Source organism: Colobus angolensis, unplaced genomic scaffold, assembly GCF_000951035.1.
Source record: "Colobus angolensis palliatus isolate OR3802 unplaced genomic scaffold, Cang.pa_1.0 Scaffold68, whole genome shotgun sequence".
Taxonomy (NCBI): Eukaryota; Metazoa; Chordata; class Mammalia; order Primates; family Cercopithecidae; genus Colobus; species Colobus angolensis.
Window position 1 is genome coordinate 7,051,846 of NW_012120487.1, and position 14,988 is coordinate 7,066,833.

Below are 14,988 nucleotides of genomic sequence, written 5' to 3' on the forward strand. Positions count from 1 at the left end.
TGGTCAGAGTGGTCTTGAACTCCTGACCTTGTGATCCACTCACCTCGGCCTCCCAAAGTGCTGGGATTGCAGGCGTGAGCCACCGCACCAGGTGTCTTTTCTCTTTTTCTTTTTTTTTTTTTTTGAGACAGTGACTCGCTCTGTCACCCAGGCTGGAGTGCAGTGGTACAATCACAGCTCACTGCAGTCTCAATCTCTGGGCTCAAGTGATCCTCAAAACTCAGCCTCCTGAGTAGCTGGGACTATAGGCATGCATCACCATACCTGGTAACTTTTTTTTAGTTTTGGGTTTTAGAGACAAGGTCTCACTATGTTGCCCAGGCTGATCTCAAACTCCTCAGCTCAAGCAATCCTCCCACCTTGGCCTCCAAAAGTGCTGGGATTACGGCATGGGCAACCACGCCCAACCCAGATTTCTCTTCGACAAAGTTGCTAACAGAATAGGCACCAGTTTGGAATAAGTTATGAATTTTCCACATTGCTCTAGGTGCTTTGTGATTGGCAACTGCAGATGACCCCAGCTAGTTGAGCCATCATAACTTAAAACAATATTTCCATTGTCTCCAAAATGTGGATAATACAAATAATGCCACACAGGAGACCTTCATGCACACCTTTAACTTATTTTGTACCTTGTCTTAGAATATATTCCAATTGTGGCCAAGTGTGGTGGCTCACACCTGTAATCCTACCTAGCACCTTGGGAGGCCAAGACAGGAGAATCACTTGAGCCCAAGAGTTTGAGACCAGCCTGGGCAACATAGGGAGACCTGTCTCTATAAAAAATGGAAAAACTAACCAGGTATGGTGTTGCATGATCCCAGCTACTCAGGAGGCTGAGGTGCTAGGATTACCTGAGCCTAGGGAGGTGGAGGCTGCAGTGAGCAGTGATTGAGCCACTGCACTCCAGCCCAGACAATGAAGTGAGATACTATCTCAGAAAAAGGGAGGGGGGGAATAAATTGCAGTTGCTATTGGGCCTTGATTTACAGCTTTCCCAAAGATTATGTGGACTCATAACATTGTGAATGTATTTAATGCCATTGAGTTACACATTTAAATGGTAAATTTTATGTAACATATATTTTATCACTGTAAGAAGAAAAAGATTATGTGGATTTATATAGATGGGTGGTAAGCTCATCTACACATTTGAGTAGATACATTGAACCCTAAAACACAAAAGCAGGGCTACAACACCTAGAGATGGGGCCCAGGAGCTCAGGGGGTAAAAAGAACTCAAAGCTAGAAACTGACAGCATTCCAAATGAGTCAAGCTATTCACCAACCTTTTCGGAATTCGGGCACATAATGGTATGTCTTCTCTCCCAGATGGATCAAGAAGTTGGAAAGATTCCCACTAATTGCTATGGCAAAGACCAACGTGGCACATATCCAAAAGGGGCCTGCAAAGGAAACCAGAAAATTCAGAAACAAGAAAATGAAGCACAAGCCTTTTACATTCTTACAGAATTTCTTATCTTCCTCTTGTATTCATGTTAGCAAAAGAAAATGAATTTTCTAGATGGGATCAACACTTGCTTAAAGGAAATTTTCTTTTTTCAAAGGTCAACCACAACTCAGTAATTAGCTGCCTTAAAGAAGGTGGGGGGTTGGTATTCCAATCCAAAGGCCAAAATGCCTTCCACAATTAGGTGAATGAAGACACTGATTTGTGTATAGCTTCTTTTATTGGAGGATCACCACCGACAAAGAAAAATTCACAGGCTTTTTGTTAAACCTTCCACCAGAATACATGAAGTAAAGATTACTTCCCTTATCTAAGCGCCAAATGTTAGCATCACAGAAAAAGAAGTTAAATCAGACAGAGCTTCTGCAGCATACAGAAAGAGCAGGGCAAGCAGAACACACGAGGGCAGAGTCGATTAAACCTACCAGTTCACCACGGTTGTGTTGAGTGTGAGTGTGTGTGTGTGTGTGTGTGTGTATGCTTAAGGCTTTTTCTTTTTTTTAATGAAAAAGTAATACAATGCACTATATACACCTACTATGTACCCACAAAAATTAAAATAAAAAAAATTTAAAAAGTAATACATGTATATAGTCCAGTGTTTCAAAAGGTACAAAGAGAATATGGAGAACAGCAAGATCCACTCCCTCTCTGTGCCCTGGCTCTGTATCGTTCCTCCCTAAAGCTCACCAGAGTAACCTGTTTCTGATGAAAACTGCCAGGAATATTCCACTCATGTATATAAGCAAATGCAGATGTGTGTATGTGCACATTTTATACAGATAAGATACATACGTGTCCTCCTGTGTACCCTGCTGTTTTCACCTTAATATAGCCTGGAGAGTCTATCACAGCTATTCATAAAAATCAGCTTATTCTTTTTTAATGGTTTTAAGATATACTACTGAGCAGATGAGTGGACCATGTTTTGCAAATCTCTTTCATTATTTGCATGATTTCACGAACACTATCCTTGTCTCTCCCCATCTAGAAAAAGTACTATGTGGAACAAATACAACCTTTAGATTGAGAGATTTTAACAAATTGCATGAATTTCATTTTTCAATTTCACTAATATTTTGCAACACCCTTTGGGATAATTTCAGGTACCCTGACACGTCACAAAATTATGAACATTACTGTCATAGGGACATGACTAGCAGAAACAGATTAGTACTTTTCAAAGCCAAGCACTGGCTTCTGAATGTGGGAAAAGGAACATAAACAATCAAATGGGGTGCTTCAAAAAGTCACCAATATCAGCTCTCCACAAACTGCCCCTTTACTCACTAGACTGAAAGCTCTCTGCTGTAGCCAAGGACTAAATTTCACAGTGTTATTCTGAGTGCCCACACATAAGAGTGGCAAAAAAAAAAAAAAAAAAAAGGCCGGGCACGGTGGCTCAAGCCTGTAATCTCAGCACTTTGGGAGGCCGAGACAGGTAGATCACGAGGTCAGGAGATCGAGACCATCCTGGCTAACGTGGTGAAACCCTGTCTCTACTAAAAAATACAAAAAACTAGCCGGGCGAAGTGGCGGGCGCCTGTAGTCCCAGCTACTTGGGAGGCTGAGGCAGGAGAATGGTGTAAACCCGGGAGGCAGAGCTTGCAGTGAGCTGAGATCCGGCCACTGCACTCCAGCCCAGGCGACAGAGCGAGACTCCATCTCAAAAAAAAAAAGAAAAACCCACAAAACCCCTATAGCCAAAAAGCTTTATTGAATGAATGAATAAAACTGACCATGTGTTATAGATGAGCTGAGACCATCCAAGCATGTGACCACAAGTGGCCAAAATATTAACTTACGATACCCATATAACTAGAAAACCAAGAATATCACGTCCTCTCAGTCATTATTTACTAAGTACCCACTACCCTCTACTGGGGACACAATGATGTGCAACAGAGACACAGTCACCACCTCCAGTGCATCCATGCACTCCGGGGAGACAGTCAATAAAATATCTAATCTCAGAGGGTAGTACAGGGTGCCTATGGGAGCAGATAGGGAGGGTGCAAAACCTAGAGAAAAGTATGTGTAAGCTGGGATCTAAAGAAGAACAGGAGTTCACCAAGTGAGGACAGAAGACAAGAGAGGTCCAGGAAGAGGGAACAGCAGGAGCAGAGACTCTGAAGTAAGAGGTAACAGTTCAAGGCCAAGTTTCAGGTCAGGAGTAACTAGACATTGAAGAGATGGGCCAGAGTCAGATCATGAGGGGTCTTAGAAGCCCTGTTGAGTTAGGAATTTATCTTGAGGGCAACAGGAAGCCTGTGAACTGGGCCTGGTGGCATAAACCTGTAGTCCCAGCTACTCAGGACACTGAAGTGAGAGGGTCACTTGAGGCTACGAGTTTGAGGCAGCAGGGAGCTATGATCATGCTTCTGAATAGCTACTGCACTCCAGCCTTGGCAACACAGCAAGACCTCATCTCAAAAAAAAATGATGGGGGCGGGGGAGAATGCAGTGGCGCACACCTAGCTCACACCTATAATCCCAGCACTTTGGGAGGCTGAGGCAGGCAGATCACTTGAGCTCAGGAGTTCAAGACCAGCCTGGGCAACATGATGAAACCATGTCACTAAAATATTAATTAATTAATTTTTTTAAAGGCAGGCTGGTATGGGAAGATATTTATACTAATTTGAAGACTTGTCTAGCATTCTCTAGCTGCCCCATGCTCTAAGTTACCTAACAACTCTGGCACAGGAACAGTTGGAGAAACAGTATTTTCAGGTGGCCTGAAAGGTCCAACACCTGCGCACCCACTACCTCTATGTGGCCCAATGCTCATCCTTGGACACAAGCAAGAAAACCTTCCCAGCCCTCAGCATTTTTGTCCCTCTCCTATTATCATCCCTCTCCCCTGTCTGCAACTCTTCGGTGAACCTCCACTGCTTAAGGACAAAATCCTAATTCCTGAGGCTGATATGAAAGGCCCCAGGATCTGGGCTCTGTAACTTCTCCAGCTACCCCCAGTGGAAGGCTGGACACCCACTCATCCCAGGACCCGCCATGTTGCTTCATACTGCCTTCTCCCTGTTTCTTGCCAAATTCCTACTCTTATTATGGGTTGGGGGTGGGAGAGAGCCTTAATTTAGGTTGTATTTATAATTAAAATTTCATATTATGCATTTTTATATTATGAAGTATTTCTAACATACAGAAAAGCACAAAGAATAACACAAACACTGGTTACCTATCATGTCACTTTTAAAAAATATTTTTAGGCCAACCGTGGTGGTTCACACCTACAATCCTAGCACTTTGGGAGGCCGAGGCAGGCAGATCATTTGAGGTCAGGAGTTCGAGATCAGCCTGAACAACATGGCAAAATTCCGTCTCTACTAAAAATACAAAAATTAGCTGGGTGTCGTGGCCCATGCCTGTAGTCCCAGCTACTCGGGAAGGCTGAGGCAGGAGAATCACTTGAACCCAGGAGGCGGAGGTTGCAGTGAGCCAAGATTGTGCTTTTGCCACTCCAGCCTGGGTACCAGAGTGAGACTCCATCTCAAAAAAATATATATATATATTTTTAATGGTGTCATACTCTTTATATCCTTCTACAACATGCTTTTTAAATCATTGTGCTGAGATTTATCTGTATAAAAAAAAAAATATTTTTAATGGTGTCATACTATTTATATCCTTCCACAACATGCTTTTTAAAATCATTGTGCTGAGATTTATCTATATTTATGCTTTTAGCTCTCATTCATTTTTTAAGCTACAGAATTCCATGTATGAATACAGTAGTATAATGTATCCATTCTCCTGCTGATGGATATCTCGGTTGTTTCTAAATATTTGCTATTACAAGCAATACTGCTACAGTTAATAATATTCTTCTATATGTTGTCCTATATATATGTGAATTCCTCTAAAATTATCTACCTAGGAGTGAAACTGCTGAATTATAGGGTATGAGCATCTTCAAACTGCTCCAATTTGTGTACCAGTTACCTGCCCACCAGTTACATACCCACCATACAAAAGTTTCCACTGCTCCATATCCTTGACCACACTTAATATCAATGTTCATGAAATCTGACTTAGAGTGTGTCACTCCTGGCTTGGTGCAGTGGCTCATGCCTGTAAGGTCAGCACTTTAGGAGCGTGAGGCAGGAGGACTGCTTGAGGCCAGGAGTTTGAGGCCAGCCGGGGCAACATAGTGAGACCCTGTCTCTACAAAAAATACAAACATTAGCCAGGCATGGTGGCACATGGCTGTAGTCCCAGCTACTCATGAAGATGAGGCTGGGGAGGATGGCTTGAGCCCAGGATTTTGAGGCTGTGGTGAGCCATTATCGTGCCACTATACTCCAGCCTAGGCAACAGAGCAAGACCCTGTCCCAAAAAACAAAAAAGTATGTTACTCCTCTGTCCAAACCCTCCAATGGCTTTGCATTCAAGCAAATGCCAAAGTCTTCACTGTGATTTATGAGACCTTACCTGCCCCTCCACAGTCTCTCTCACTTCATCTCCTTCTAGGTCCCCATGTTCACTCTCATCCAGTCCCAGTAGCCTCTTGCTGTTCTTTGAACGTACTGGCAAGCTCTTGCCTCAGGGCCTTTGCACTTGCTGATCCTTCTGTTTCAAGTGCTCTTCCCTTAGATCTATCTACGTAAATCACTCCCAATTACTTCAGGTCATTACTCAAAATTCACCCTTTTAAATTTTCAAATTCACACATTTCTACAAACGCTTCATGTCCTTCTTCTCTCTGCTCTTAAATTTTCACCTAAGCATTCATTACGAGAAAACTATATATTTTACTTTTCTTTGCTTATTGTTAAGCTCAGTAAATTACAAATTGCCTAAGGGTAGAGATTTTTATCTCTTTTCACTACTGTATCTCCAGTACTTAGAACAGTAAGAGCTCAATGTTTGTTGAATGAATTGAATGAATAAATAAAGACAAGCCAAATTGTATATGTTTACTAAAATGATGAGCATAAATAATCTTATTTTACTTTTTATTTCCCTGGTTGCAGGTAGGGCTAAGCCTCTTTTCATATATTTATTGGCCATTTTTTCCCCAGAGTTGCTTGTTATTATTCTTGTAATTTGTGGGAGTTTGACATATATTCTTGTTTCTCACTGTTTGTTAGTTATATGCATTGGAAGTATGTCCCCTGGTCTGTGGTTTATTTTTTTACTTTGTTTATGGTTTATTTTGTTGTGTAGAAATTTTAAATTTTAGTTGAAATGTAGTCAAAGTTATCAATCTTTTCCTTACATTCTGTAAATTGTCATCTTTTTCTTAACTGCCTTCCTCTAACCTCCACCCACAACAAAACCTAATCCTCTCTGCTGTCAAACACTTCACCTATATTGTACCTTCTTCTTTTAACCATATCTATGAGCTAATGAGGCTACTAGTGTCACAGAAAAGAAGCGAGCCTTGGATTCAAGCCCTGGCTTTCTCATGAGAGGCAGCATAGCACAGTGATGAAAAAATGGATTATGAGCTACAGTGTTGATTTGAAAATTGAGCCCAGCACTTATTAGTTGTATAGTCTTAGGCAAGTTACTGGACCTCTGTGTGACTCAGTGTCCTATAAAATGGGCATAATAATAGTATCTGCCTCATAAAGTTGCATCTGTCATAAGGATTAAATGAGTTAATATAAGTACTGCCCTAATAATACTGTCTGGCACATAATAAGCACTATATGTGTGTTTGCCATTATTATTGCTAACTCTGTAACTACGAGCAAGTTATCTCCTTAACCTCAGTTTTCTCTTTTGTAAGATAAGGCCACCTTGGAGTATGGGAAATAACATAGCATAAAATACTAAAACAGTGCTTATCTCCACGCTTGGCACTTATAAGGTATTCAACAGATGACCTTGTGATCCGCCCGTCTCGGCCTCCCAAAGTGCTGGGATTACAGGCTTGAGCCACCGCGCCCGGCCTCAACAGATGTTAGTGTTCTCTCTTCTTCCTCATTGGGCTAGGGACTATGGCCTTATCTTTAAATCCTCAGCCTCTAGCACAGGGCCTAGCATAAAATAAGGTGCTAAAAATTGTTTGAGCACCTGCTGTGTGCCAAGGCCTCTGCCAGGCACTAAAGACACTGACACACAGAGCCTGCCCCTCAGGATGTTCTCAGGCTACATGTAACAATGAATGAGACAGACAGAGACACCCGCTTGACAACCCTCAGATGAAAAGCACGGGCCAATGCAATGGTTTTCACACCAGGCTCCCTAGAGTCCATACTTAAAATCAACATATATGACTGCTTTACTATTTATCATTTCGGATTGAGCATATATATCAATGATCCTCACTGAGCATCGGCTTCCTCATTTGAAAAGGGGGGATACTTTGCAAGGGTTGTTGCAAGAATGAGATATGATCAAGTACACACACAGTCTCTGGTATAGCACCTGGCACACGGACAGCACTCTCTTCTCCCCTCAAACACAGGCTACTGTTGGGACCTTTTCCTCAGGAGTACTGGGTGGACCTCTGAGTTTTTCTCAGACAGCATTAAGGTCAGGGATGACAACCATCCCTGGCCCAATCCTGTTTCAGACTTCCACTGCTGGTGACCAAATCCTAAAAGGAGCCAGTTCATCTGAGGGCAGAGCTGGAACTCAGCATATCAATGAAAAAGTGTGAGAATACCTTCTCCTCCAATATCAAATGGTCCAACCTCCACTTAGTCAAAGTGACTAAATTTGTCCCAAGTTGTAATGTCATTTGAAGAATTTTTTTAAAAATTATTTTTATTTTTATTTTTTAATAGAGACAGGGTCTCCTTATGTTGTCCAGGCTGGTCTCAAACTACAGGGCTCAAGCAATCCTGCTGCCTCGGCCTCCCAAAGTGTTGGGATTATAGGCAGGAGCCACTGGCCACTGTGCCAACCCAGCCTTTAGTAGAGACAGGGTCTCGCTATGTTGCCCAGACTGGTCTCAAACTCTTAGTCTCTGGTGATCCTCCCATCTCAGGCTTCCAAAGTGCTGGCATTAAAGGCATGAGCCACTGCACCCAGCCCCATTTAAAGACCTTTGAAAGATATACTAGTACTTGTAATGATGACATGGCACTAATATAACACATAATTGTATTTCTCCAAAATTATTTCCAAGAGTTGCTACTGAAGTTCAGAAGAGTCAAATAAAACATGGCATGCCCCACCAATAGTGCAGTTCTCCATGTTTCCAGGCAACACTCACACTCACCCAAGTCAACTGAAATATGGTAAACAAATCAGTACTACACATACCATAGAGATCTGGATTGCTGCGGATATATAACCTCACAAAGTTTTTCCCGGGTATTGGCAAAAGAGATCCTTTAATTCTGTCAAAGACCTGGAAAACAACATAGCAGTAATTCTACTAAAGTTTTTTAAGTTTAATAAATTCAACTACTACAAAACTGAAACTCAGTCATTAGAGCTTTTATGATAGTATTTTCAAACGCTAATAACCCTTTACTTTTGTAAGACCATTTCCAGTACATGAAGGCTTTCACATTATTTGGTTGTTCAACCATTAAAGAAACAAGTCTCTATTACACGTAAAAGCGAAGGTGAAATTGGTTTCCAAACCTGGTAGGTGTCCACATCAAAGAATGTTTGGTAGTATTCAAATGTCCAGAAGGGCGAGCTTTTCTTCTGTCCAGCAAGTAACTGTCAGAAATAAAATAAAACATAATGAACACATAAGCAATTTCTTAATTCCAGCTGCATGGGGGTGCAGGAGGGATCTGATCTAATAGAAAATCAAAACATTTGAAACAATAGGCTCTTCTACATTCAGTAACCAACTCTGAAATAGCCAATTCACAACTCCCAGCCTGATTCGAAAAACAAGCATTGGTTTTGAAGTCACACCAAAAGGGTTCAAATCCTGCCCCCCGCCACTGAGAGGAGCTTTGGCAAATCACTAGACTCCTGTCAGGCTTAGTTTCCTTATCTAGATTCAATAGTATATAGAATTATGTATAATAATAAATACATATACATACATACAACACATACAGAAGGCAGTCAGTGTAAATATCTTTTCGCTTTTTTTTTTTAGATGGCATCTCACTCTGTTTCCCAAGCTGGCGTGCAGTGGCGCAATCATAGCTCACTGCAGCCTTGAACCCTTGGGCTCAAGCAATCTTCCCACCTCAGCCTCCCAAGTAGCTGGGACTACACGCATGCACCACTATGCCCAGCTGATTTTTTAATTTTTGTAGAGACAGAGTCTCATTATTTTGCCCGGGCTGGTCTCAAACTCTTGGGCTCAAGTGATCCTCCCGCCTCAGCCTCCCAAAGCACTGGGATTATAAGCATGAGCCACTGCACCCAGCAGTGTAAATATCTCTTCCTCCCCAATCCATCCACAATCCTCCCTACTATTGCCACCTGAATTCTCAAAAATCTGATATACTGACTCACTCTAAAGTACTAAAAATATTACTACTCTGACACACACACACACAAAAATTCCAATTGAGAAGAGGCACGTGAGGAGGGCCACACCTATCCCAACACCACAGCTCTTTGGTGGCAGAATGTAGGCCCAATGCCAGGAATTATGCCTGTCATCTTTTTGCTGTATGAATTCCCTTCATACAGGGAATTCATACAGCAAAAAGTACAGGTGAACACTGAGCTGCTTTGCAGGACAAGGGCAGGTGCTATAGGCAGATATTCTTTGTTCATTATAAAGGAAAATAGATGGCCGATTAGAAGCAGCTGTGGTCCGCAGTACTCACAGAGAGGAGTGAAAGCATTGAATGAATCTAGCAGCTTCAGCTGAAATATCCAGGTTCTTGCACTGGGACTGACTAGGCAAGTAGCTCGACCCATGGAGAATGAAGAAAAGCAGGGTAGGGCGATGGCTCACCAAGGAGCAGCACGGAGACAAAAGAATACTCACCCCCCCCCACCAAGGAAAGCATTCCCCTTGAAAACCAGCACAAGACATGGATGCCCTCTCTTATCACTCCTATTCAATAATATTAGAAGTTCTGGCCAGGGCAATCAGGTGAAAGAAAGAAATAAAGGGTATTCAAATAGGAAGAGAGTAAGTCAAATCACCTTTGTTTGCAAGACGATATGTTCCTATATCTAAAAAACCCCATGGTCTCAGCCCCAAAGCTTCTTAAGCTGATAAGCAACTTCAGCAAAGTCTCGGGATACAAAATCAATGTGCAAAAATTGCTAGTATTCCTATACACCGACAACAGGCAAGCAGAGGGCCAAATTATGAATGAACTCTCATTCTTTTGTATGAATGAACTGCTACAAAAAGAATAAAATACCTAGGAATATAGCTAACAAGAGAAGTAAAGGACCTCTTCAAAGAGAACTATAAACCACTGCTCAAAGAAATAAGAGAGAACACAAACAAATGAGAAAACATTCCATGCTCATTGTTAGGAAGAATCAATACTGTGCAAATGGCATACTGCCCAAAGTAATTTATAGATTCAATGCCACTCCCACTGAAGTACCATTGACATTCTTCACAGACTTAGAAAAAAACTATTTTAAAATTCATATGGAAGAAAAAGAGAGCCCAAATGGTCAAGACAATGCTAAGCAGAAAGAACAAAGCTGGAGGCATCACGCTACCTGACTTTAAACTACAAGGCTACAGTAACCAAAACAGCATGGTACTAGTACAAGAACAGACACAAAGACCAAGGGAACAGAATAGAGAACTCAGAAATAAGAATGCACGCCTATAACCATCTGATCTTCGACAAACCTGACAAAAACAAGCAATGGGGAAAGGATTCCCTATTCAATAAATAGTGCTGAGAGAACTGGCTAGCCATATGCAGAAAACTGAAACTGGACCCCTTCCTTATATGATATGCAAAAATTAACTCAAGGTGGATTAAAGACTTAAATGTAAAACCCAAAACTAAAAAAACCCTAGAAGAAAATCTAGGGAATACCGGCTGAGTATGGTGGCTCACGCCTGTAATCCCAGCCCTTTGGGAGGCCAAGATCGGTGGATCACAAGGTCAGGAATTCGAGACCAGCCTGGCCAATACGGTGAAACCTCGTCGCTACTAAAAATACAAAAATTAGTTGGGTGTGGTGGCGCGCGCCTGTAATCCCAGCTACTCGGGAGGCTGAGGCAGGAGAATCGCTTGAACCCAGGAGGCAGAGGTTGCAGTGAGCCGAGATCACACCACTGCACTCCAGTTTGGGCGACAGAGCAAGACTCCATCTCAAAAAAAAAGAAAGAAAAGAAAATCTAGGGAATACCAATCAGGACATAGGCATGGCCAAAGATTGCATGAAGAAAACACCAAAAGCAATTGCAACAAAAGCAAAAATTGACAAATGGGATCTAATTAAAGAGCTTCTGCACAGCAAAAGAAACTATCTTCAGGGAGAACAGACAACCTACAGAACGGGAGAAAATTTTTGCAATCTATCCATCTAACAAAGGTCTAATATCCAGAGTCTACAAGGTACTTAAGCAAATTTACAAGAAAAAAACAACTCCATTAAAAAGTGGGCAAGGGACATGAACAAACACTTCTCAAAAGACATACATGTGGCCAAGAAACATATGAAAGAAAGCTCAATATCTTGATTTGAGAAATGCAAATCAAAACCACAATGAGACACCATATCATGCCAGTCAGAATGGTGATTATTAAAAAGTCAAGAAACAACAGATGCTGATGAAGTTGCGGAGAAAAGGGAATGCTTTACACTGTTGGTGGGAGTGTAAATTAGTTCAACCATTGTGGAAGACAGGGCGGCAATTCCTCAAAGACCTAGAGGCAGAAATACTATTTGACCCAGCAATCCCATTACTGGGTATATACCCAAAGGAATATAAATCATTCCATTATAAAGATACATGCACATAATACGCTCACTGCAGCACTATTTACAATAGCAAAGATACGGAATCAATCTAAAAGGCCATCAATGATAGACTGGATAAAGAAAATATGATATATATATATATGTATATGTGTGTGTGTGCGTGTGTGTGTGTGTATAAATACAACCATGGAATACTATGCAGCCATAAAAAGGAATGAGATAATGTCCTTTGCAGAGACATGGATGGAGTTGGAAGCCATTATCCTTAGCAAACTAACACAGGTACAGAAAACCAAACACCACATCTTCTCACTTATAAGTGGGAGCTGAATGGTGAGAACACATGGACACAAGGGAGGGAGAGCATCAGGAAGAATAGCTAATGTATGCTGGGCTTAATACCTAGGTTATGGGGTGATCTGTGCAGCAAACCACTGTGGCACATGTTTACCTATGTAACAAACCTGTACCTCCTGCACATGACCCCTGAACTTAAAAGTTGAAGAAAAAAAAATTAAAATAAAGAACAACATTTTCACAATTAAAGTAGACAATGGCAGCAACTGCCTCACATGGTGGTAAACAGCAGCCCATTCCTGGAGGTATTCAAGCAAGGGTTTTCAATCTTTCTTTTTTTTTCCAGAGGCAGGGTCTCACTCTGTTGCCCAGGCTGGAGTGTAGTGGTGCAATCTCAGCTCACTGAAACCTCCACTTCCCAAGCTCAAGCAATCCTTCCACCTTAGCTTCCCGAGTAGCTGGGACTACAGGTGTGCACCACCATGCTCGGCTAATATTTTGTATTTTTTGTAGAGAAGGAGTTTCACCATGTTGCCCAGGCTGGTCTCCAACTCCTGCGCTCAAGTGATCTGCCCGCCTCAGCCTCCCAAAATGCTGGGATTATAGGCATGAGCCACCACACCTGGCTCCAAGTGTTATCTTTCCCACACAGCCAGGAATATCTTGGGAGAGATGCTAAAACAGGGGGCCATGAAGGTTCTTCCCTACTCCAATATTAGAAAATGTTGAGCATGGGAGTCCCGCATTCCATAAGCTAGGCTCTCTGCTCACTACCCCAGTGTTCCCCTCCACCAGTGTACTCACAAATAATAATGGTCTGCTTGCCTGCTTCCCCCACCAAGGAAGAGGCCATGTGTCATTTACCTCTGAGCTGTCACTGCCTGACACTGTACCTGGCACACAGTAGACAGTGAATAAGCACATAAACAAGTTTTAAAAATTGTTTAAAAAAGATCTCAAAGACAAGTTCCAACCTCAGTTTTGTCAGAGTCATCATTTCCCAGTAACTCATCATCTTCTTCTCTTCCTGAGCCTCTTGGGGGTCCTGGCTGATGTTTTGGGGTTTCACCAGGATCCTCAATGTTTACTGTGGTGGCATCTGGGTTTGCTGCCAGAGAAGTGGCTGCATTGCCAAATTCTGAAATCAATTAGAGCACAAGGGCCTCAGAAACCTTACCCACACTAGAAATGCTATATTTTGAATTTAAAGACAAGCTGTCACAACCTCAGCTTTGCTATAGACCCTACCTGATACAAAGGGCAAAAGCTTTGAAAAAAAAAAATCTCATCAGGAGATCAATCTGACAGAAAAATGACTATGAAGACAACAGAATTTGGAGTCAGACCTAGATTTTGGTCCTGGCTCAGCTAGCCACTTACTAAATAAACAAGCCTAAGTAAGTAACTAAACCTCTCTAAACCTCAGTGCTTTCATCTGTATCATGGGTAGAATAACATTTATTTTGAATACTTTTGGGAGAATTAGGAATATAACCTAAGTCCTAAACTTCTCTTGATTCAAGTCCAAAAAATATTAATGAAAGTTATTTTTTCCAGTAAGTCTACATAATCACTACAGAAAATATGGGAACAAAAATGAAAGTGGAATCAGCTGGGCACAGTGACTCATGCCTGTAATCCCAGCACTTTGGGAGGTTGAGGCAGGCAGATCATCTGAGGTCAGGAGTTCAAGACCAGCCTGGCCAACATGATGAAATGCTGTCTCTACTAAAAATACAAAAATTAGCTGGCTGTGGTGGCACATGCCTTGTAATCCCAGCTACTCTGGAAGCTGAGATAGGAGAATCACTTGAACCTGGGAGGCAAAGGTTGCAGTGAGCCGAGATCACACCACAGCTGCACTCCAGCCTGTGTGGCAGAGAGAGACTATGTCTCAGAAAAAAAAGGAAAAAAGAAAACAGAAATCACAGGATAAAAATCACTCTTAGGCCAGGCATGGTGGCTCATGTCTGTAATCCCAGCACTTTGGAAGGCCACAAGGCAAGAGGACTGCTCGAGCCCCAGAGGTAAAGGCTGCAGAGAGCCGTGATCATGCCACTGTACTCCAGCCTGGGCAACAGAGTAAGACTTTGTCTCAAAAAAAAAAAAACAAAAAACAAAAAAACACTCTTAGTTCCACCACATAAAGGCGAACACTATTAACATTTTAGTATATTTCCTTTTCTTCACATAGTGAGATTCATGCCACTGATGATCATTCATTTATTCAACAAATATTTACTGCATGCCCCCAATGTGCCAAGTACTGATCTAGAATATACTATAATTAATTTTGCATCCTGCTTTGTCAAGATTGTGTATAATTAGGGATTATACACAAAAATGATTTTTCATATTATAACAGTCTTTTAAAATGATCACTTATGTGACTGCATAATATTCCATCAATGAAG

The 14,988-nt window shown here is 41.8% G+C and overlaps 1 protein-coding gene across 5 annotated transcripts in view; it reads right to left on the reverse strand.

The window, feature by feature from the left end:
- YIPF1 (Yip1 domain family, member 1) overlaps positions 1–14,988 on the reverse strand; it is a 42,087-nt gene that overhangs the window by 20,077 nt on the left and 7,022 nt on the right. For all 5 annotated transcript variants that reach the window (XR_001000068.1, XR_001000069.1, XM_011926318.1 and 2 more), the window contains 4 exons: positions 13,549–13,712; positions 9,035–9,115; positions 8,708–8,795; positions 1,290–1,406 (listed from right to left, as the gene is read on the reverse strand). Coding sequence is in view for 2 of the 5 variants with exons in the window: in XM_011926318.1 (XP_011781708.1) it covers positions 1,290–1,406; positions 8,708–8,795; positions 9,035–9,115; positions 13,549–13,712 (450 nt within the window). In the remaining 3 variants the exon portion in view is untranslated. The remainder of the gene's footprint in view (positions 1–1,289; positions 1,407–8,707; positions 8,796–9,034; positions 9,116–13,548; positions 13,713–14,988) is intronic.